At 42.1% G+C, this 25,722-nt stretch overlaps 1 protein-coding gene across 1 annotated transcript in view; it reads left to right on the top strand.

The window, feature by feature from the left end:
* LOC149152803 (protein CHROMATIN REMODELING 35-like) overlaps positions 1–25,722 on the top strand; it is a 381,887-nt gene that overhangs the window by 247,311 nt on the left and 108,854 nt on the right. Inside the window, 2 exon segments of the mRNA XM_089443610.1 lie at positions 1,246–1,403; positions 1,539–2,126. Of these exon segments, the coding sequence (XP_089299736.1) occupies positions 1,246–1,403; positions 1,539–2,126 (746 nt within the window).

Below are 25,722 nucleotides of genomic sequence, written 5' to 3'. Positions count from 1 at the left end.
AAAAGGAGCCATGTTCATGAAAGCAGAAGATTGTTTAGGTGAAGTAAAGGATAGTAAGTTCATTGCTGAAATTTTACTTGCTTCTACTAAAGAAGTAGGGCCATAAAATGTGGTGCAAGTTATCACAGATAATACACTTGTTTGCAAAGTTGTAGGCTGTATCGTTGAAAGTAGATACATTCATATATTTTGGACTCCTTGCATTGTCCATTATCTAAATATGAGTTTAGAAGAGATGGAGGAAAAAACAAAATGGATTAAGGAAGTCACAAGACATGCTAGGGAGATTTATAAAATTCATCACCAACCACCACCAACAGCACCCTCATATGATTTATTAAATTCCTAAAAATTTCAGTCTGAAACATCACTAAAAAAGATGTTGTAGCAAAAATGCCAAGATGAGATTAGTCAAAAAAATATCTTCCATAAGATATATCTCATAAAATATAGTTAAAATAGAAAAAATATTCCACATGTAATTTGTTATGTCTTCTCAATATTCTGAAAACCTCAGAATCTAAAACTGCACCAAAATCATTTTATAGCAAAAATTCCAAGATGGCTCTTTTGAAACTGATTTCAGGGTTAGTAACAAACTCTATCTTACATATAATATATCTCCAAAAGTATACTATACCAGAACTTGAAATTTTAGACCATGTGTACTTCACTATTTCTCCTCAGTCCCCTCAAAATTTTGTTGTCTAAAGATTTTCAAGAAAAAAATTATAATGAAAATTCCATGGTGTCTTGATTGAAGAAGCAAAACCGTAGGATCATAGGCTTTGATACCAAATTAATGAACCAAATGTCTTAAAAATGATAAAAATCAATCAATACAATGCACTTAGAGGCGGAAACCTCTTTTTACAATGAATCCAATACAAAAGACAGGAGGAGATGATCCTAAGACTAGGTCTCTTTGGTATATATATAGGAAACAAAGGGTACAATGAAGGGTTCTGGCCAACCTACTGATATAACAATAGAAATGTAAGAAATCAATATTTAGAGCTTAATAAGGGGTTTTATGCTTAACATTGTTTTCCAATCCTCACTATCTTATCAATAAAAATAAAGCTGCAAGGACTTCTGGTAGGAAAAAAAAATTGCATGTAGATGCCTTTTTGCTGGTCATTAGAAAGTTGTATGCAAAATTTTATTCACGGTGACATTAACTGAATACTAACATGGTTGACTCTATTTATTTCTGAAATCTAATTTGCTTCATGTATGTGACAGAATCTAAACACAAGAAGAAAGTGAAAGACTCAAACGAACACAAGAAGTATGGAAGTGTAAGTGAGGATCTTCTAGCTGCTACTGCAAAGAGTCAAAAACTAAGGGATGAGTTGGCCAAGTTATTGAACATGGAATTCCCTAGCAAGCCACGGAAGAATGTATGGTGAAAGAATATTCATTTACTTCACAAATCAGTGCAGTTTTTATACACATAATTTAAGCTTGTAGAAAATGCTCTTCCTCTGTTTGGTTTTAGAAAGTTTGACATTGCAATTTTCTTGGTTTATTTACAGAAAAAGATTTCAGAAATTGAAAAATCTATCACAGAGAAAGTTGAAGCAGAAAAGAAACACATTTTCTGTTCAGATTCCCTGAATAGTTCAGATTCCACAGTCTCTGTGATCGAACAATCAGAATATTTGGAAACTTCAAAGGAAAAAGGGGCTGATATATGTCCAAAATTTGCAACTGAAAATTCAGAAGCTGTATTGGAACAAAACTGTGTAAATGAACTGGACTGTTCAGTAACAGTGACAGAAGGATTGCAAGTGGAAGCAAGGAATGTGATTGGCAATCTGATTAAAGATGTTGATTGCCTGCAGACGAATGAAAATGTAGAGTTTGAAAAGAAAAATCCACAAGAAAAACAAGAGGAGTGTATGTCCCCTAATCTTCAGCTCCAGCCAAGCATAGATGAGGTGAACAATCAAGATGATAAGGATGACATCTCATTTTCCAAAAATGCACAAGAAGAACGCAAGGAGTCTATCACCCCTAATCTTCAGCTTCTGCCAAGCATAGATGAGGTGGAAAATCAAGATGATAGGGATGGGATTTCGTCTCTGTGGAGGCAAATGTTCTTATCTCTTGAATGTTCAAAGGTGCGTGATTTTGTTTCTGGCAGATCAACAGATACTTTGTGTGTAACAATGTCGAAACTATGTATGGAAAACTATATACTGAAGTAACAACTATTTGTGCTTATAAATAGTTGTGATGTCAAAAGATAAGCGGTTTCTCAACCAAAATCAGATAATATTGAATTGAAAATATCACTTCTTGCAACTGTATCTGGCAAAATATAGATTTCTTTTTCTTCGACAGATATTATCACTTATAGAGTTTGGTGCAATGGCACTTAAAACCTAAGTTGCACTGAAACAGATACGGATACAGGGTTTGAAACGGATACGACAAATTTTCAAAAAATATGGATACAATACGGCAGGAAATGACACACACACACAAACATATATATATATATATATATATATATATATATATATATACAAATTAAGAATATCATATTACCACTCATCTTTTAGAATATAGATTATATCTAAAAGTACATAATCAATTATCATCTGTCATCATTAATGATTATTATAACATTCATGATTCAACATATCTTCAAGTTTCTGTTTCAAATTTCAACATCAACATGACAAGTTACAACATCATCACCAAAATTAATAGTGCATACTACATAGTACAAAGTACAAAATGAACTATGACTGGCAGTCTACTATCATTATTCATAATTCATATGGCTGTCCAAAACTTAAAAGTTTAAAAGTTAAAACACCATCATAAATTACTTTTACATATCATCAAATATGTCATCATTCATGTCACTAAGTCATCATTCTGTCATGAAACTGCTTTAAATGTTGAGTACTACTCAAAAATCGGTTTATTGTTTTAGTGGAGATATTACTTGAATACATATCATATGTTGTTGGGGTGTGTCATTTTATTTGGAGGGGATTGATGTCTTTCATTTTGAGTGGATAATGATGAGAGCCATAGGGGATTGAGTGTTGCAGAGGGACTATGATGCCCAGTTGAAAAGAATGATTGGAAAAGAGGAACCTTGTTCTTCTTTGTAGAGATGCTTAATATTGTTATACTTGCTGCTGCTGTTGAAACTTGAAATGTGGGTTCGTTAAAGGGTTGATGATGCTGAGGTGAGAATGTCAGCAATTTCACAATCAACATCCTCAAGTTTCTTTGGCTTGAAAATCTGCTGATGTTAAAATACCAATAACAATAGTAATATCCAATCCAATGTCCCCTTAATCACAAGACGCATATAAATTTAACTCTATATATAGAACAGATAACAACATAAGAACATTTTCCATCTGCATTCGAACTTTAAGTCACAAAGAAAAGGTAACCACCATTTCTTTAATTTACTGTTGTTAAGTAGGGACTTCATTGTTAGTGGTAGGTAAAAATGATGGCATTGTATTTAGGAGTTAGATGTTTCAAAGCTCAAGCTGTAACGTCGAACAGTAGTCCAGATACAACTTGAGCTATCCAGATTTCCGGAAACGGTCCAAAAACTACCAAAAAAACCCAAAACGCGGGAGAAAACGGGCTTGCAGTTTCCGGCATTTCAAAAACGGCATCAATACGTTTTCTGTACATATCCGTACCATTTCATACCAGAATCCATTTCAGATTCGGCAAATGGCGTTTCCAGCGCTTTACCTAGGCGTTTCCGGCAACTTAGCTTAAAACAGACATTTTCCTTCTCAAATTATGTCCGGAATGGGGCTAATATCCAATCTTAGAAAGGTTGTTCTTATTGATGTAACTTTCTGTTTATTGTTATAATATAAGTTGCATTTTCAGAAAAGAAAGAAAAAATGAAATTATATTAATGCCCACAAGTGAAGAAAAATAGGTCAATGTGACTCAAGTGTACAACAAGAATTAATAGCCAAAACATGAGTTCTTAGGGCATCTCCTTGCTAGAAATTAACAAAGAAAAGCTTCTTACTTATCACTTGTGATCAGTATGATGAATACTTAGAACTTAGAAGTATGCAATGACTACTGTAAATGAGCAATACCATGGTGCAAATTGTGACCATCTCTAGTCAAGTTGACCATAAAAGTTACCTGACTACAATATTGAATCCAGCACTTTTCCTCCTGGCCAAATTATTACCACCAATAAATGAAATTATCGTGGTTTGCAGGTCAACAAATTTGTGATTAAATTAATCACTAGTAATCCTTAGTTTTCTGCTTTGTTGTTTCAAGTTTCAATTTTCCAGGCATGTTATGACACTTTTGATCTTTGGGCATCTATAATCCTAGTTCAAGACATGATTTTACATCTCTTACCACTTGCATACTTCATTTCAGAACCCCAAAGGTTTGTTCTAAGAATGGCATACATTTGTCAGTTTCAAACACATCTCCCATACCATTCAATATGATTCTGATATAAAGATAAGATAAGATAGTTCTATTAATCTCCAACAGAAAGCCATGAAAGTAGGTCAAAAGGACTAAAATAGTACATCCAATGGAAATATAAAGTGGGAGTGCCAAGACATCTCCTAAACCAATTCTAAAAGAAGAAGGATGATAAGGTCTAAAAGCAAGGTATTCCCTAGTTGCTAAATGTCTAGCTAAAACAGGGCTAAAAGATGGAGTATATTTATGTCTAGCTAAAAAAGGGCTGAAAGATAAGAGTATGAAATATAGTGTTGATATATTAAAATGCTAGAAACTAATGGCCTTTGAAAATCTTGACACTGAGTAGAAGAGAGTGAGAGGATGTTTGTAATGCCCCTTGCCAAAATATACGAACTCAACTCACATAAATTTTTGTTCTCTTTTATGCGTTTTGAAAAACACTTTGCATGCAAACATTTCCTCAAACACTTTGTATGCAAATAAATAAATCATTTATAGTAGAGATGTTTATTCAAACATTTTGCATGCAATAAAATATGAAACCCATAACAAAATTCCCAAATGATAGCAACAACTTAGGCAATTATTTATAACTATTAATCATGAAATTACCAGTGATGATAATATCGGCGAGATACCGCCGATAATAAAAAATATTGCGATATTTTCGGCGAGCTGAAATATCGCCGAGAAAATATCGCGATATTTTGGCTCCTGAAAATATCGCGATATTTTCGAGATATCGCCAATACCTCGGCAAAATATCGCGAGATGATAGAAAATATCACCAGGTAGGCTATGCCGCGGCTAGAAAAAGGGAAATTCGTCTTTTTTTCTTCATTTTTGTTTCTGAGTGTTGAGAAGGAAGGGGAAGAGTTTTGTGGTGGTTGTCAAGGAGGGATTGAGGATCAAATAGCAATTATCACCACCAACTAAGATTTTTTTGTGGATCAAAAATTGAAGAACAGTGAGACAAACTTCATTTCTTCCATTAACAAGTATGCTCTTAAAAACCCCTATGTGAATGATTTTTTCATAGATTTAGGGTTATGCTTGCTTGCCTCTTTGCCTACCAACATTTTGTTTCTTTGTTTTTTTCCATTTGCTATGATTTTCATGCCCATGAGCCAATGCAAGGGTTTTCTCCATATTTGGACAGCAAGCTTCATTTTTTTTTCAACTTTCTTATGCACCCTCTTATTGCTATTTTTCATTCACATTCCAAAATGCAAATAATGTAGTAATTTTTTTTAAATGAAGTGGTTATTACTTATTATTTTTTGTGTTGGGGGGCTTAATGCCAATTTTTTGCTTTTTTTTGTGCCCTTGGTTTGAATTAGTGCACTACACATGTCAAATATGCCAAAAGCCTTGTACCCATTTTGGCAGTATGGGGAGCCTGTTGGTGGGGCAAATCGGGCATATATATCATGCAAATTGTGTGGGACCAAGATGTCAGAAGGGGTTACGCGATTGAAATACCATCTGCTAGACTCCCTGCACATGATGCAGATGTAATGCCTTGGATGGTTTCTAGTGCGGAGGTTATGCAAAAAGCTCTTGAAGCAATCGCTGAACAAGACAGAAAAATAGCTGCTAGGGAGAGGCCACTGGGTTCAAATAGATAGCTCTAGTTTTATTTGTTTTGCTACATATAAGTTTATAACTCATGATGATGAAATACTTTTATATATGTGATGTTATTTTGTTTGAGTCCTTGATTGGACAATTATCAGGGATCAGTAGGATTTGGTATCGCCTTTGAAGTTTGATGTATCATTTCTATTTGACATCATATATATCAGTGCTTTCTTCACATTTATGTGCCAATGTGTTTAGTTCATGTTGTTTTTGCTTTATATGTTTAAAAATATGAAAAAATGAATATATTATGCATTTTTTATGCTTGCCGGTATTTGTTGATATTTTCGCCGATATTGTCGATAAGATGTTTTCTAGACCCTCACCGATATTTTGCTGATACCGATATTATCAACACTGAAATTACACTCTAGACAACTTCTTCATGATGCAATAATTTGATTTTTGGAACCTGTGATTAGCTCTGGAAAATGTCACAACTTGGCTGGTTGGATGATGTTGCTCCAATAAAGCTGCAGCCTCTCTAGAATAATTGCGAACCCCCACAAAAAGCCATAGCCTCCTCTAGAAAACATGGCCTCCATAAGAAATGATGGCCTTTCTAGACAATTTCAGCCTCTCAAGAAAATTTGGCTTCCTCCAAATCAATTCAGCCTTCACAATTTTTGCTTAGCTACTGTAATGGAATTCGGCCTCCAAGAGAAGGTTGGCCTCTTCAAATGAATTTGACCTCCGAAGATAAAAATACGGAACAATTGCAAATGGAGTGATCCCTCCTCAAACTCCGCGTTCTTTGGCAAAATCTCATCACTAAGCACTTGTGAAGAATATGGATGATTCCTCCTCCTTGATGTTGAATTTCCACCACCTTGGGTCTAGGATAGAATCTTAAAATCTCTGACGCTACCAAACCAAGAATCTCAATGATACTACTTTTCACAGTGGAATATAAACAACCGTAAGTCACATATGCACAAAATATAGACAACTTTTTACAGTTTTTAACCCAATTTCGTTATATTAATCAACATTTAATACAACAGTCTAGGGCTTCCGATCTGGGGATAATGGCCCTCATACATCCACTAGTACAAGATACAAAACTGGGGATTGGTGTCAGTACATCGACAACCAATCTTTCCTCAACAAGATACTCTGACCATCTGGATGATGAAGTTGACTCTCTCAACTCCCCTCGGTCGTACCCTGTACCTGCCTGGTCCTTCGACTCTCGATCTGCAGCTTTTGCCTCTATCAATGCTCCAAGTCCATCTGATCACTGAATCTTGGCTCTCAATCTGCTCTCTAGTTGTCCCTTCGTCCATCAAGAGCACAACAAATCGAGACTCCTGTCGAGTTGTTCACAGCTCCACTTGTGAACAACTATCAATCTGCCCACTGCTGCTCCTTAGCTACTCAGGAACTTCTGCGCGCTATAGTCTTCTTACGCTGCTTCGATGAAGACCAACATAGGGCATGGAGGGCTACCACCTTTCACTCCAAGATGTTCTTCTCCCACAATGAACACAAGCTAAGAGGACTTCCCATCTTTTGCTGTAGAAATCCTTATCTAGACACAAGTCTAGGGTTGATTAGACCTTTGAGCACATCAACTGCCTCTCTCACAACTACCTTTGTCCATCAAGGTGTTGCTCACTGGGATCCAACTTGGACACTATCACGCTTTCCTTGAACAAACCATAAGTGCTCAATCTCGTCCACACTTGATCTTCTCTCGCACTGCCCTCCAACAGTCCACGAGAGATCAAGTCCACGTTGTATGTAATGTTCCTAACTTAAACAAACATTGATATATAAAGAAAAAACGATTCTCAACACAATTTTTTTTAACAAACAACACTTTCTCATAAAAACTCCAGAAGTACAACCAGCTGAGCCATTTTATTAATCAATGGAGCAAGCAAAATAGTATCGGTGAATGCACCTAGGCTTGCCTCAATGGCAAGCATGACAGAATCCAGGTGATGAGACAATGATATCAAGTACTGGAAAATGTTTGTTTCTTTAATGCTCTGCGCTGACTAGAAAATTGCACTGCTAGTTGGAAAAGAACTGCAAGAAACTCCACTTCTGCTACTCGAAAAATGCTACAAATTCACCCCAATCTCCTTGACCAAACCCACAAAAATTCAGAAATGGTTTGGCCTGATTTTGACCTCCAAAAAGCGACCCCCAAAGGCACTTTGCAATCCCCAATAATTATGCATTATTTGCTGCAAAGATACAGCTAAAAAATCCACCTTCGGTGCTCAGAAAATTCTAAAACGTTACATTTGGGATCCTTGTCAAAAACCCAGAATAACCCAGAAATGGTTTGGCCAGATTTTGACCTTCCAAATTTGGCCTCTAGTAGGCCCTACTCGCTCCAAACCGCTGAAGGAATACGGCCGGCAAGGAAGCCCAACAAAATCCTCCTCCAAGCTCTGAAAATGCAGAAATATGAACCTCAGCTTTATTATATTAGATAAGCAGGGGTTTACATGCACATATAACCCATATAGCTGAGATAAACTGTTCTCAAACAAATCTACAATAATGCCACAATCGGCCTCCAAAACACACTGAAAACCAATAAACTGCAACTTGTGAATCCTGAATGGATTCACCAAGGGAAGAGATGGGTGCTTGCCCACTCTCACTGAATCACTCGAGGGTTTCCGTCTTGGGGCTACTGCTGGAGTAGAGAACCGAGTTCTCAACCTCTCATACAAGAAACAATATCAAATCCCAGATACCACTGTAAGACATGACAAGCAAAATCAACCTCCTCTTCATTACGTCCTCTAGTAATACGCACTACCTAGAGATGAATGCAATTGCTGAAAATCACAATGAGATGCTCCTCCTGAAGAAATGAAGAAAAACCTTCCTAGGGTGGCACTCAAAGTCCCCCAAAGAAAGGGTGAGCTCTTCGCTTGATGAACTCTTGCTAAAGAACAAGTAACTTGGCTAAGCAGCTCGAGCAGCCAAAGAAAAATTCGATATGCCAAAGATGAATGAAATGAGGAGAGCTTCCTTATATAGATTTCATGGAGCACATTTCCCTCCAATTTTACCTCCATCGTGGGCCCTCAATTAACCATCTTGTTAAAATTGGCAACTAGGGCCAAACTCCATGCAGGTCATCTTATTAATGGAAGCTGATATTTTTCTTGGATCCCTCTCATCGAGAGGTGTAGGATTGATCTAAAGATCATCCAATTCCGATAAGTATTTATGGAGATATGAATTTATTTGTGTTATGGGACAATTTGTCAAGGTCGACCAGGGACCAAATAAACCCCACTTGTGCTCAACGTTTTAGTATAAATAGAGGTGGCCTTCAAGTCATTTCAACACACTTGGGATCTCTTCCTCTCTACTTGTCTTTGGGTTTTAGTAGGAGGAGAGATCCTAAGGGATAACGCTGCCCTAATCCAGAGGGCAGAAGCCGGAACTGCCCGGAACTGCTGGAATTGCCAGGAATCGCCGAAACTGCCGGAACTGCCGGGAACAGCTAGAATTGCCGGAACTATTGGGAACTGCCGGAATAGTCGGGAAAGCTGACGCAGAGGGCAGAAGCCGGAACAACCGAAACTGCCGGAACAACCGGGAAAGTTGACGCAGAGGGAAGAAGCCGGAACTGCCGAGAATTGTCGGAATTACCGGAACAACCGGAATTGCTGGAACTGCCGGGAATAGCCGGAATTGCTGGAACTAACAGAATTACCGGAACAGTCGAGAAAGATGATGCAGAGGGCAGAAGCAGGAACAGTCGGAATTGCCAGAACAGCGGGGAAAGCTGACGCAGAGGGCAGAAGCCGGAATTGCTGGGATCCGCTGGAACTACTGGAACAACCAAAGCATCTATCTCCGAAGGAGAGCAGCATGCAAGGGACAACTAACTAACATTGGGACAGTTGTATGGTACTTAGCAGCAAATACACCAAGCATGCAATGTTATAGCTAGCATGCAAGGGACAGCTAGCATGCAACAACAAGCATGCTAAGGACAACAAGCATGCTAGGGAAAACAAGCAAGCTAGGGACAACAAGCAAGCAAGATGTAGCCAACACATAGGTCAGTATCGCAACATGGTGCAGCGATGGCACATAATGCAATACAGTGATGGGTACAGTCATGATTAATGAAGCGTGATGAGATGCAGCATAGTGATGATGGGTGCAACATGGTGCAGCGCAGTGAGGTGCAGCATGATGAAGAAATGCAACACAACGATAGGTGAAGGAGTCACCTTGGAGAATCAGTTGAAGTAGCATGTCTTCAACTGATCTCATGTATCATCTTCTTAGAGATGATCTATTCTCTTATCTAGATAAGTCAAAGTGTTGACTTCTGTTGTAAACGTACTATCTCTCTCTCTCTCTCTCTACTGAACTATTGAAGAACATATAAGAAGAATTGATCAAGGGTTTCCCCACATTGGGGTTTGTCCCTGGCTAGCGCCACATCTTGTGTCCTCTTGTCTTGGCTTGTCTTCTGCGATTTATGTTTATGTTCTATCTGCAGTTTACTTTAATGTTGATGTGATTGCTAATATGGAAAAGATATTGAGCTAACTGTGAAAATTGAAATAAATTGCTCTAAGCATAGAACATACCTAAAATTAAAAGGGAATCAGAGCTAAGGAGAAGGCAATGCCCAAGCAAGAGTGAAAGAGCAATCACTGAAGACAGTTGGGAAAGGAAAAAAAGGGTCAATGGATTCCTCATCCCTCTTCAAATTCACCAAGGGTGAAGTCCAAGCAGAGAATATTATCAGAATGGCGCAACAGAAGTTTCGGATGGCCTACCTAAAGATCACTTCAATGGGAAGTCCGGATCTAAGGGTGGAAGGAAAGGCAAATGCCTTGGTTGTAATAAGTTCAACCATTATGCGAAGGAGTGTCTGAGGTAGGGACACATCACTTGATGATGATAACAATCATTCCAGGGACATCTTCAATGATTATAGGAATGACAGGTAATGCAGGTCATCAAGGAAACGACTGACTCTTCAGAGAAAGCAAGGAACCCCAAGTATGAAGAATCAAATGTTGTTTCTGATAAGATAAAGAAGCATTATCATGTATTGGCCCTCTCCTTTTGATTCTTTGGGAATCTGGCTTATTGATCATAGTGCTTCAAGGCACCTCATCGAATAGAAGGGTGCTCTCTCAAATTTGGTAGAGACGGAAACAACCGTGGGATTATACTTGAAGTCGATGCCACCTATCTCGGAAAGGGTGTAGGGAATGTTACCCCTAAATTGAATGAGGGTAACTCTATTCATTTACAAGAATCTCTTTTATGTACCTAATCGCAAGAAGAACCTGGTGTCCATCTCGGAAATGGAAGTCAAAGGTTTTAGGGTGGCATTCATCGATGCAAAGGTACGTGTTAAAAAATAGAATTTTCAAAGATGCTTTTTCTCATGGGTTTACGGTTGGAAATTTGCATCAAGTAGCAGGATGGTCCGTTGGAGATCATGTCAATTGACATATCGCATCTATAACACCAGAGGTCTACCTATGGGGCTCTACCTGATGTGAGTTAGAGGGTGATAGGGATGCCTGAATTCAAGAAGAGCATGAAAGTACATGTCTGAGATGTACCGAAAGAAAATCTTATAAGAGGACCATTCCCCTCATGCAGCAGGTCCATAGGTTTGGAACAACTCGAGGAGTTTGAGATTCATGATCGGGAATCTCATGTATACAAGTGGAAGAAAGCCCTCTATGGCTTGAAGCAAAACACCTCGGGCGTAGTATGAGAGGATTGATAGCTATCTGATGAAGTTGAGATTCACTAGGACAACAACCATTACCCGAAGGTTGTGGATGATAGACCTCTCATACCGGCACCTTATGAGGACGACCTATTTCTGACAGGTGCAGACCCTCTCATTTGCAAAAGTAAGAGGGAGTTGGATTCCAGATGTGGAATGATAAACTCCAAGCCTGTGACTGCCTCGAGGATCTTAACTTTCAGAAGTTATATGGTAGTGATGTCGGAGCAGATTTGGGAAATGCCTCTGAGTTTCATAATCTCATTCGTGTTGATGTTCTTGGTGAACTTCTGTCCGGACATATGTTTTGCAGTTAGCATGGTGAGCTCATATTTGGTTGAGCCTCACTGGATTGGTGCCAAGAATCTTCTGAGATATCTTCGAGGCACAATCTCTCATGGATTGAGATACACTGTCGGAAATATGAAACTGCATGATTATTCGAATGTTGACTGGGCAGGCATTGTGGAGGATCACTAGAGTACTTCTCAGTGCTGGTTCTCTTTGGATTCTGCTTCGATATCATGGATGAGCAGGAAGCAGAAGTCAGTTGCTATAAGCACTACCGAGACCGAATACATAGCTACGAGTATGATCTCGTGTGAAGCTGCATGGTTGCAGAAGCTCTTAAGTGAGTTGTTTGTACACATGATGAATACCACTGTGATTCTCTGTGACAACCAGAGGGGGGATTCGATTATTGAGGAATCCCATATTTGATGATTGCTCTAGTAGATAGACATCAAATACTGCCTTATTTGGGATATGGTAAGTCGATGAGCGAGGAGGCTCCATCGCATTAAGACTGATGTACAGGTCGTAGACATTTTGTGGAAGCCCCAGGGAAAGGTTAAATTTGTGACTTTCCCGAACGACTTGGAGTCGTTGAGAGACCTTCTTATAAGGGTCCTGCAATTTGCATGCATTGAGCTCTGGGAGCTCTGGGGGGCTTGGGGTACTTATCGGAGCAACATACGACCAAAAGGCGACTCACCCTCCCCTGGTGGTGTGCTATGTACAAGATGACAGGTTCAACCTTCCCCTGTGATACCTCGTGGCGACTATGGAACAGGATGATTAGTTCTCTTGTGGGCCGGGATGATTAGTTCTCCCGTGGCAACTGTGAAACATGATGATTAGTTCTCTAGTGGGCCGGGATGATTAGTTCTCCCGTGGTGACTGTGGGGCAAGATGATTCGTTCTACTATGGACAGGATGATTAGTTCTCCTGTTGAGGCATCCTACCCATGCAGTCTGGGACTCATGGGAAGTATCTCTCATCTGATCAATGGGCAGGGAAATGGGGTTAGGGACCATAGTAGTACTATCGATGTATCTACTGTACTCCCTATGCTAGGATGACCTACATTGATCTGGGATCAGTATGAGTGGTTTGAGACACTCTCTAGTGATATTGATATGGGATCAATAAAACTGACTTCGGGCCAGTAAGAGTGATGTGACACACTCTCTTTAGATGAAATTGACTTCGGTTCAGTAGAGAATGGTATGAGACATTCTCGATCAATTCTTCTTCTTCATGGTTTAGTAGAGTAGAGCAAAGCAAAGCAAAGCTCAACAGAGCAGAGCTCAGAAGAGCAGAGCAGTGCAGGGCACTGATGGCGAAGATAGTACAGTTGGACATATGGATCAGCGGATGGAGTTCTCCCTAGTTGAGAGGGAGTGTTAAAATTGGCAACTAGGGCCAAACTCCATGTGGGTCATCTTATTAATGGAAGCTGATATTTTTCTTGGATCCCTCTCATCGAGAGGTGTAGGATTTATCTAAAGATCATCCGATTCTGATAAGTATTCATGGAGATATGAATTTATTTGTGTTATGGGACAATTTGTTAAGGTCGGCCAGCAACCAAGTAGTCCCCACTTGTGCTCAATGTTTTAGTATAAATAGAGGTGGCCTTCAAGTCATTTCAACACACTTAGGATCTCTTCCTCTCTACTTGTCTTTGAGTTTTAGTAGGAGGAGAGATCCTAAGGGATAACGCTGCCCTAATCCAGAGGGCAGAAGCCAGAACTGTCGGGAACAGCCAGGATTGCCGGAACTGTCGGGAACTGCCGGAACTGTCGGGAAAGCTGATGCAGAGGGCAGAATCCGGAACAGCCAGAACTACCGGAACAACCAGGAAAGATGACGCAGAGGGCAGAAGCTGAACTGTCGGGAATTGTCGGAACAACTAGAACTGCTGGAACTGCCAGGAATAACCAGAATTGCCGGAACTGCCAGAATTGTGGGAACAGTCGGGAAAGCTGACACAAAGGGCAGAAGCCGAAACAACCAGAATTGTCAAAACAGCCGGGAAAGCTGATGTAGAGCGCAGAAGCCAGAACTGCCAGAGTTGCGGGAACAGCTGGAACTGGAACTGCGGAACTGCCGAGAACAACTATAATTGTCGGAATAGCCAAAACATCTGTCTCTGAAGGAGAGCAGCATGCTAGGGACAACTAACTAACATTGGGACAGTTGTATCGTACTTAGCAGCAAATGCACTAAGCATGCAATGTTACAGCTAGCATGCAAGGGACAACTAGCGTGCAACAACAAGCATGCTAAGGACAACAAGCATGCTAGGGAAAACAAGCAAGCTAGGGACAACAAGCATGCAAGATGCAGCCAACACATAGGTCAGTATGGCAACATGGTGCAGCAATGGCACATAATGCAATACAGTGATGGGTACAGTCATGATTAATGAAGCATGATGAGATGCAGCATAGTGATGATGGGTGCAACATGGTGCAGCGCAGTGAGGTGCAGCATGATGATGAAATGCAGCACAACGATAGGTGAAGGAGTCACCTTGGAGAAGCAGTTGAAGCAGCATGTCTTCAACTGATCTCATGTATCATCTTTTTAGAGATGATCTATGCTCTTCTCTAGATAAGTCAAAGTGTTGACTTCTGTTGTAAACATACTATCTCTCTCTCTGCTAAACTATTGAAGAACATATAAGAAGAATTGATCAAGGGTTTCCCCACATTGGGGTTTGTCCCTGGCTAGCGCCACATCTTGTGTCCTCTTGTCTTGGCTTGTCTTCTGCGATTTATGTTTATGTTCTATCTGCAGTTTACTTTAATGCTGATGTGATTGCTAATCTGGAAAAGATATTGAACTAACTGTGAAAATTGAAATAAATTGCTCTAAGCATAGAGCATACCTAAAATTAACACACCTCCATGCAAACCGAACTAGGGAATGCGTATTTCCCTAGTGTGGGTGGCCCCCATGTGTAATTTAACCAAAACAAAATAACTTATCCTAAGTCTAATCTCCTAATAAAAATCGAATGGGCCCCACTATCTCCAAAATTGGCCTCGAAATGCAATAATTAGTCTTGTTCCAAATTAATTTAGGAAGGGACATGATAGTCCTCCCTTCCCAAATGTTGCTTGTCCCCAAGCAACTTCGGTGTTGGATGCTCAAGTATGTGCTTGCCCTCCCAAGTAGCATCCTCATTCAGCAAGCTCCTCCAATGCACCAAGCAGTGCCTAAACAAGCGCCCTCTCTGACTGTGGATCCCCATTGTCGCTGCAAACTTCACCAGGCTCCCAAATATGCCATTGGATCATCCCTGATCGCTGCACTATGCTATAGTGAAGGAGTACCTCGATACCAGGATCCCAAGCCAACCCGATCAGCGTGGAGCACCCCTTGCTCCACTCCTTATCCTACCAGATAGGGGTGTTAGATTCCCTTTGTGTACTGCCAATAAGTAGAGCATCCTGACGATGTAAAACTCCATCCAAATCCTCATGAAGCTACCCTACTAAATAGTCCACCCGATGCACTATGATTATGGGCCCCTGAATATACAACTCAATCCCCATGCAAATGAAGCCTCTCCTGCATGAGCTCCTCCTCAAATCCTCTTGCTAGCCATCTTGCCATGCTGATGAAGTCTCCCACGCCATTAGCGAATACAGAAACCTGGTTGAAAATCTGGATGACCCTCTCTTGTAGAGACCAACTCACCCTTATGGGTAGCTAAATCGCTAGGTACTGTGATGCTAGGGCCCCCTGCTCAGCATAGCAAAAAACCATCCTATTGACCCCATGACACCCTGGTCATCACAATTGTCTAGCACGCTAGTACCATAACCTCCTCTCGCATAACTCTCGGCCACAATCTATGCGATGATCGAGGTTAGGCCCAACCTGCCAAAGCGCCTCAATAGTGCCAGTGCATATCACCCCATGGCTAATCCCAAGCATGAGCAACAATATGCCTCGTCCTATGGTGAGGGCTTTAGTGATCCCCCATGCGTCCGCTTGTGAATGAATCAGTCTGCCCATTATCCCGACCATTCTCACTGAGGAGTGGAGTATCCCATTAATCCACTGGACCCCTAGACTCCATAACCATACTAGAGGTCCAGAACCCCCAATCCTCTTTGCTTGTCTCTGTGATATGCTGCTAGGTGTTGGGATCCCTCTGTGCCCCGTCTCTACCTCATGCAGGTATCTAATAGGTAGGCATTGAGCATCAAGAACCTATGCCGCAAATATCCAGCTGCTCTGTGCTTGCTAAATCACACAGCGAGATCTGCTATCCCAACTCCTGATGATGGGCCCGGGTACTGCCGGAAGCCTAGGCATCATCCTTCCAATAAGGACTATTGTCCTTTGTAACTCATGCTCACCTAACACCTTGAGGTGTCCAACTGAAAAAGCAACATGTAACTCCCTTCTCAGTCCCCTCCCCAAGTGTGAGCCTAGGGGTGGAACATATGCTACCTCAACAATCAACCATGTCATACCTAAGCATGTAACCATCAACTCGCGCACCTACCAAGTGTCTCAACTAGAGAGTCTCCTCTCGGACCATGACACACGGTGTCTCATCCAACTGCCTAGGGTGAGCCTCCCATGCCCTGCTATCTGAATGTAGAGTGTCAAAGGGCAACAACCAAACCCTTTGCGACTGTAAGCAACACTGGAGGATGATGGGTGGGTATGTCCAAAAGAGTGTGATCAAGAGTCTGCCAGAATGCTCAAGAGTAATCCTATGGATGATCCCCTCTCTATCTCCACTAAACATGGTTTCCCCAGATGCTCAATAGTGTCCTCATTGATCCTAGGTGGCCTACATCCAATGGTACACATAATGCCTCTATCCATAAGTCTCCTGGGAGGCAACTCTCCAAGTGCCCGTTGCGCCGCATCATCTGCCACTACATACCAGTTAGTATCGCCACACTGCACGACATGCCATTGTATGTTGCAACCTATCCCGGTACACCACTGGATACTCCCCACTACAACTATAACATCCTGTACTATCCTATGTCCCACCCGTTTCACTGCACCTGTCACTCCCCACATGTACTCAATGCGATGTGAGGCACTCCCACTCCATAGCGCAGTCCGACATACTACGACACACCCCCATGTGTCTCCATGTCCATCTGCATACCACTGCTCCACGCTAGATTCTCCTACCCATCCCTGGATGTGATGACCTAAAGCTGTGTCCATATGCGTCGACCCGTACCCAACATATATCATCACCTCCACCATCGCATCACCATGCTCTCTAATGAGGGGAACTCCCCTCCAAATCCTCCTTGAGGGATCCGAGAAGTGAATCTCCCTATGTGTCAGCAGTGATACCATCGCTGCTCTACTCGTTTGCGTCCTCCATTCCCCACACAAAAGTGAAGAGTCTCCAACCCCATACAAGGCACTGTTTGGTGGCCTACCAATGCCACCTCCTCCAACAAACTCCTCCCAGAGTATGCTGATCACCCCGTGATCCTGTGTACAAACGTCATACCAAGACAACCAAAGGAGTTTGTCAAAAAACTGGTTGGCCATTGGTGCTGACCAAGACTCCCATAGCGAATGTGCATGCTCAACTGCTAGGTCAACTATACCATCCAAGTCATAGTCAACCGACATATCGAGGAAATGATAGGTAGTCCCACCCGGATCACAATGCCAGTTTGGGCTTTTGGTATCCCCAGTTCTTGGAAGCTCTTGTTGAGCTTCTCCCAGGTCCACTACCATCTCCATAGCCCACCCCACCAAGTACCAATTGAGAGCTTCTCACCATCTAGCCCCAAGAGAGGGATTGAATGTACGAACTCCCATACATAGGAAAAATCCTCCATCCTACGAATGTTGCACTTTGCGCCACTCATGTCGCCTCATCTAATGAGCCTGGTCAACACATAAAATATGTCGAGGTGGCTCTGCCTCTCCCTCTCCAAGGTGCATAGGTAAACTATTGATGCTACAAGTCCCATCTATGTATGTCTGAAGAGGGCTGCTCTGATGCTCTAATGTGCGCTCTGTGAAAATTTCTAAATAGAAATCCTACTGCAGTGATTAATATTATTTCTTCTACTTATTACCTCAGAAATAAGTTATCTACACCATTCTTATGGCAAATATCGAAATATATTCTTCTACAGCCTTCACAATTAAAACATTGCAGAAAGTAAAATACACTAGCAGAAATACAACCACAATGACATAGTTATTTTTGGACAATCGTCCCCGGAAAAACCCAACTTGGGAAAACCTGTGGAGCAGTGAGGGTTTATTTTATTATGCAACAGTGAAATCTGAGTACATCTATGGATTTCCAACTGACAATCCAAACAATAAGAAAATCTGGTAGAGATATTCTCTAAGCAATCTCGACACTCGTGTTGCCTGCACTTGCGCATTCCTGCATTTGCGCGTTCCTGTACTCGCGCGTTCCTACACTAGGAATAACTCAGCCTCTTGCTACTGCCTCTTCGGATCTGGAAATCTTCTGCCAGATCACTGTCCCTACTCCTCTATTGCAAAGGATCTCTTCGATCATAATTTCCTCCTGAGAACTCCTCACTTCAAAAATTCGAGAAGCATTTTCCCAGTAAGTAGCAGGCTAGATGACTAGATTAGCAGCTATTTCAGGTAGTGCGCTTGGTAGGCAACATTGGGGTGACGCAGAACCAGCGCAGACCAGTTAGACAACTAGCTTTTCAAAGATCAGAGAGTGTTGGATTTGCTCAGAGAGGGTGAAATCCCTTAGTAAACTTTTGCCAATATTTCTTTTAGATAGATTTGTGAAATTTTTTGAATCTACACATCAGAAATCCTATCGCAATCTATGGTTTATCATCTCCTACTTGTTTTTTACATTCAACAAGCTATTTAATTATTTAAACAATGATGAAAAATCTATCACAGACTACACATACATACAGATCATGAACTAAAAATAGAACGAGACAAATACACAAGGGACACTGTTATTTTTGGACAAACGTCCCCGGAAAAACCTAATTCGGGAAAACCGGTGCATCATATAGAGGGTTTGTATTATTAAGCAAGCAGAATCTGGGTACAACAGGTTTCCTCTTACACCGGCTAACCTTTTAGAGAAATCTTGGCAGCAAGAAATACATACGAGGGTTTACCTCGTTCTCCAAGTCACAACTGATCCACTGAATCGCTAACTCCGACAAGCACTGCAAAAATCCTAGCACAGTTTCCTTTGTGTGAGCCAGCATCTTGCCTTTGGGACACTGTGTGACTTTTCTGTTGGATTGATTTTCTCACAAGATCTTCGACTTCAGCCCTCCTGGCTCAGAACATCGAATTCCTAGAAAAATCTCGAACTCTCGACGATTATCTCGCACTACCACTGCAAGAACCCTCTTGGCCTGCGTCAGCTCTGCGTGAGCCCCTTCCTGGGCTGCATAGGCCTCTACGCTACCTCTCTGATGCTACTGCTGCCTCTCTGTCTGGTACTCGTTGGCTCGGAACTCACTTCTGATCCAACTCTTTGCTACTACCCCTCTCACTGCAACAGATCACTTGTTCGATTTTCTCAGCAAACTTCGCCCCAGAAAAATCGCGCTGATTGATCCCTCAAGTGTATCTCCAACTGACCCTCAAGCCTCCTCTTATACTTTTCTTGTTGATGAATCAACGAACGAGATTAAGTCCATAATCAACGACTAAGATTAAAACAGACTTGATCCTCGTCACTTAGAAGTTTCTCACCCATATTCTTATTAAAACCCATTAATATTTTTATTTTCCTAAGTTTAGACTTAGGAACCCATTAAAAATATTAATTATTTTAATAACTTCTCATCCGGGTGGAATTTCTCCAAATGATTTCTGGGTTCTGGAGATCTCATGTATTTTAGTCCTCCGCAAAATTTCGGAGCTAGAGCACATCTGATGCTGCCCAAAATCAACATTCCCTTGTAGCGGGGAATGTGCTCTAGTAACACTTCTCAACATAAGTACTACACTGATCCACTGCATCAGTCTTTTGTGTTGCTGATGCTTGGCCTGATGCCCTTTATCCACTGTACTTCTGCCCATGACTCTGCCACTGCCATTGCTACCTCTGTACTGCAGCTCCCTCTCAACATGTTGCATCATGCTGCCCATAGCACTGCCACTGCTAATTGCTGCACTGCAACTCAGTTATTAAGAAGTAACTGAAACTTTCACCAAAAAACTGACATGTTGGTCAGTTTGGATGCCTCGTGATGCTGAAGCTACCTCTGCTACTAATCTGTGCTGACCCTCTACTTCCACTACGATGCTGCAAACTGCTCTGTGCCTCTCGCACTGCTACAAAATTCACTGCGCTGCCTCAGACTTTGGCACTCTAGCTCTGCCATTGTCGCTCCATCACTCCTCGCTCCAACCCACACCTGTCATTATACTACTATCGTTAAGGGCTCCCATAGCCGTATGTGATCCAAGAGTTTGGGCACCTCAAGGATCATGCCCCAGGTTCATTTAGTCTTGTCAACTACAACTCCATGTCACCCCACCTCTTCTCCAGAGGCGCATGAGCACTCATGGCACAATTGTCATCCTTGCCTTCCCTGTCAGAGTTCGCTGGAGCAGCCTTCGATTCAAAAGCTTCCTCCTTGCCCTTCTTCTGGGGGCACTATGTGGCATAATGTCCAAGTTCCCCACACTTGAAGCATTTGACCTTGGAAATACCCTTCTTCTTCCGCTCTTGTTGTTCTTGTTGTCTCGATGATGCGAGAGTTGCATCCTCCTCCTCCTCCTTCTTGACCCAGGCTCCTTTGTCGCTATTCCCCGCCTTGGTCAACCTCTTGATCTCTTCTTGTCAAAGAGCTGCCCACATCTCCTCCCAACTGGGGAGAGTCCCTTTGCCCAAGATACTTTGGACAAAAGTCTCCCAGTCCTCGGTGACTACATTCAGGGCAGTCTTGACCATGAACTTAGAATCTGGTGCAGACCCCATAGAAGTCAACTGGTCTCTAATACCTTGCAACCTAAGAAGAAAGGGATCGATTTCTTCTCCCTTCTGCATCTGGTACTGTCTCAGCTGATTTTCTAATAGCATCTTTCATTGGACGGAAGTGCCCTGGTACAAGGTGGTCAATGTCTCCCACATCTCCCTTGCGGTGTCCTTCTCAGCAATGTGTGGGACCACATGATCCTTGACCCTGTCTAGAATCATGCATTTAGCCTTCGCCTAGGCCTCCTCGTACTTTTGCAACGTCAACCGAAACAACAACTACATTCAAGGCATAGTCCTTGTTTATGGTCTATTAATTGAATTCACTAGCCATAAATCTCCAAGTCGCGTGGGTCTAGAAGTTCAAATTTGATGACTAGTGCAAGAAATTATACGCTACTTAGTCCACTGCCCAGGTTCCATTCTATAATCAATTTTTTGAGTATGGTTCTGCTATATAGTGTTGAATATTAATCAGGTACTATCATTATGAATTATTATTTCAATAAGAAGAGGATGCATTCTATTCTTTGATTTATGCTATTCATCATTACACGATTACTTGCTATTATGTTTTGGGTTGATAATCTACATATGGGTGATACTAATTCACAGTTGAAGGATTGAAAACATTCAGAACACACTTGCAACAATGTGCTTATGATATATGTGTCAAAATGCCTCACTGGAAAACTCACTGACAAACCCACAAAAACAATGGCCTCATCATCATTGGGATAAACCATGGAAGAACTCCTAAACAAATTGAAAAGATTGAAAAACATAGAAATTAGTTCCTTGAACCACCATGCATCATTGGGCCAGAAACCCAAGCAAGACAACAAACCTTTATTAAGAGGGTTCTATGCCATTCTTCAAAAAGAACAACCAAGGGATCAATAGAAAGAGCTGGAGATTGGACACAAAATCTTTGCACTTGGGACAGATTTAAAACACATAAGGGTCACAACAAAAGTCCTTTTAAAACTAGATGAACTGGATGTGCTCCTTTCCAAAGTGAACCAATTAGAAGGGAAAAAACTAATTTGGGCTCTAAAACCAACTATGATTGTTGTCATACAACACAAGTTCTTGGAGGAACTGTGTGAAGGGATCAAACTTCCAATTGCATCTTATCTTAGTAACATCACGAGACTACCCACACCTATACCTCCTTACAACGATAATGTTATGAGGAGATTTTTCAAACTGATAGTAGTGACTTTTCAAGACTTGGACAACAATGCGGGTTCTAGCTTTGGGAAGAAGCTTGAGATTCTAGAAATCATGGCCATGGTCAGAACATATGAAATAATACTTGATCTAGAATGTGATGACTTAATCATTATAATATTCCAACACTTCTTTAGCATTCAAAAACATCCTGACATGGTCAAGGCAAACATGCAATCCATTTTATCTTCATGTATGGGAGGCCATGAAGCCATTTGCCGGGGGTTGCAGGCTAAGTTGTTAGCCATATGGAGGAAGGAGCAATTGGTCTCACTTGCTTCTAATGAACTAGCTGAAAGGTTGGTTAAGCAGAACATAAAATTGTTTAGGAGATAGTTGGCAGAGGAGTTGTGGAGGATTTGTGGTGACCAACCGTGTAGCAAGAATGAGCTGAGGACAAAGGGGCCTTGCTTCACTTGTAAGAAGCCTTGGGGACCTGATCACTCATGCTTGGATGATACGGTAGAGATGATTGAGGTGGATCAAGAGGAGGATCCTTCTAGATTTCCAGATGAGAATTCTTTAGTTGATTCCATGGGTTCTTACGAGGATATGTCTGAAGAGCATGACCAACTGTATGGAGTTGTTGACAACAACCTAGATACATATTCTTGTGAGCAGTCAGTAGACCCCATGGGAGACATTCAGGGAGATGGGTCACTTGTGATGATTCAACATGAGCAACATATGGTGGAACGTGGGTTAGATCAGGAGTATGATATGCACGATGGGCATGATTGGCCATTTTTGGAGAGTCATCTAGTGGCTCATGTTGAGCCCATGTAATATTCCTAATTGGCTATGGCTAATTGGAATATTCGATTTTGTTCAATTTTTGCCTTCTATAGTTATTTGTAAATCAAAAGTGAGGAAGGGGGACATAACTCTAGAATTAAAAAAGTCACTTCCTATGTAGCACAACGTTGTGACTTAAAGGGGAGCCAAGGGGGCCAAGGGGGGACGCAGAAATGGAGCCCACGCAGACACATGGAGAGACTGCGCAGAAGGGAAGAACACGTGGCAAGAGAAGCACGCAGGAGGAGGTGAGCCTAGGGATTGTGAGAGGCAGAGGCTATAAAATAGAGAGGAGCACCCTCATTTTGGATCATTCAGTTATGTGCATTTTGAGCTAGTCATTTCGACTTTTGAGCATGCTGGTTGTTTAGCTAGTCTGCAGCACTGTTTAGTGCATTGAGTGTCTCCATTCGGAGATCTCACCGTTAGCCCCGGGGGACTTCGAGTGCCTGCTCGGGCAAGGTATTTCTTTGGCATCTGCGCAGTAGTTTTATCAGCATTCCAGCAGCAGTTCTAGCAGCATTTTGGAGGACTGCGCAACACTGGGAGAGAGACGCAGTTCCTTTTGGTTGTAGTGCTGGATTGGGGTTTGCAGGTGGATTTATGCTGGGAGATTGAGCAGGGGTCCAGCTCTTGTCTCATTGGAGGATTTTCGCAGGGTTTCAGGCAGTGTTTCAGGCAGAGTCTAGAGGGGTTTTCTTCAGTGGCAGCGCAGGGCATTGGGGAACTGCGCAGAACCCCAAGAGGGTGTTTTCTGGGGGTCGGTCATTCCAGGAAAGCTTTCTGGGTTTTTCTGGGTTTCTTGAGTAGATCTTGAATCCAGAGTTTCAGATTTTTCCGAGTAGGGAAGCAGCCCCAAATCATCATTTGTTTTCTAGCAGCAATAGCAGCACAGCAGCAGCATCCACGCAGAGAGGCCATTCTTGTCATTCTGAGAGTATTTCTTCACTTGCCTTGTGCAAGTCGAGGTGCCATCTGTTTAATCACCTTTTGTACTCACTTTATTGCTCAGTATAATAAAATGGCTTAGCATTTCTTGTGTATCTGCTTATATTTCCGGTTTACATTATTATATGTTGTTCCACTGTTATTTTATCACTTCTGGGTTATTATATCATTTGCATATATTTGGTTGGAGTTTTTGCTGGGGTTTGAGGAATATTCTAGGTTAGGAATATTACAGTGGTATCAGAGCATTGATCTAGCTCAGCGTGTGGAGCTAGCAATCTATGACACCAAGGGGAAAAACCCTACATCTGTTACAGAGGTAGGAAATACAAAGACAGTGAGTGTAGGTTGGAGAATACCTACGGAGAGGGAGACTGTGTTCCCTTGGTGGACACAAAACAGGAGGAGCAAAACAGGAGGAGCCTGTGGTGGACACAAAACAGAAGGATCAGATGGCAGACGAGGATGGGAAGAGATTTGCAGATATGCTCCTCAAATCAGTGCAGGATCTGTCGAGACAGATTGAAGTGATGGGGCAGAGATTCACGGCAGTAGAGGCTAGACAGTGTGAGAGCCCACAGGTTTTCTAGATTGGTGAGGGATCAGGTGCATCCCACCATTTGCCAGAGCAGCGTGATACTGCGCAGTAGGTGGCCTCACATGCTCTACCATGCCCACTTTCATAGGAGCCGACATGGAGGCCGTAGCCTAGCAGGAGGCAGAGCCCAGACATATGGCGATTATTTTTCAGAGTACGAAGCCTATGGGCAGGAGTTCAGGGAAGCCCTCTCATTCAGAGATTTTGTTCAGCTCCAGAGGGATAGTAGACCCTGCGACCATCACAGAGGGTACCGGCATTACCATGATGGTGACACCCACCGTGCTGCGAGTAGATTCCACTTGCCTACGTTTGATGGTTCATCAAACAGTTTGGCAAAGTCTTGGGTGGAGAAGCTGGACATTTATTTCCAGCTTAACCAGATGTCGGAGGCAGAGGCCATCAAGGTGGCAACATTGCATTTGGATGGCGAGGCCCAAGATTGGTGGTTTCATGGGATGGTTACACTAGGGCACTCCACAGTGACGACATATGCCGAGTTTACTAGGAGACTGATGGAGCGATTTGATCGGAGGGATCGAAAGTAGCATTTTGTTGAGCTGATGAGGCTCAAACAGACAGGGAGCCCAGAGACCTACATTACAGATTTCTTGAGGGTCTCCATGATGGTGCCAGACGTATCCACGGCACGGAGGGTCTATATGTATGTTGAGGGGTTAGCAGAGCCACTTCGGGGTTTAGTTCGAGCCACTAAACCGGCCACACTCCAGGACGCTATCAGCAGGACCCGGGACTTGCAGGATACCTTACCCCTAGAGACAGACTTTTTAGTCTAAGGGGAAGGATGTGAGGATTCTTCCTCCAAAGGGGAATCCAGGACGAGTACAGCTTGATGACGATGCTAGGAGGGAGCTGAAGAAGCAGTTGTGCTTCACATGTCAGGAGCCGTGGGCACCGGGACATAGATGTGCTGCTGGCAAAGCGCATTTTATTGAGGTCTTCTCCGAGAGCAATGGAGAAGAGGATGACGAGGATGATGTGGAGGCAGGAGATAGCCATGCCATACAGGGACCTTTGCCACCTCCACC

Source organism: Pinus tabuliformis, chromosome 9 (assembly GCF_031772625.1).
Source record: "Pinus tabuliformis cultivar Carrire ecotype Pingquan chromosome 9, CPIR1, whole genome shotgun sequence".
Classification (NCBI taxonomy): domain Eukaryota; kingdom Viridiplantae; phylum Streptophyta; class Pinopsida; order Pinales; family Pinaceae; genus Pinus; species Pinus tabuliformis.
This window is presented reverse-complemented; position numbering and strand designations above follow the sequence as displayed.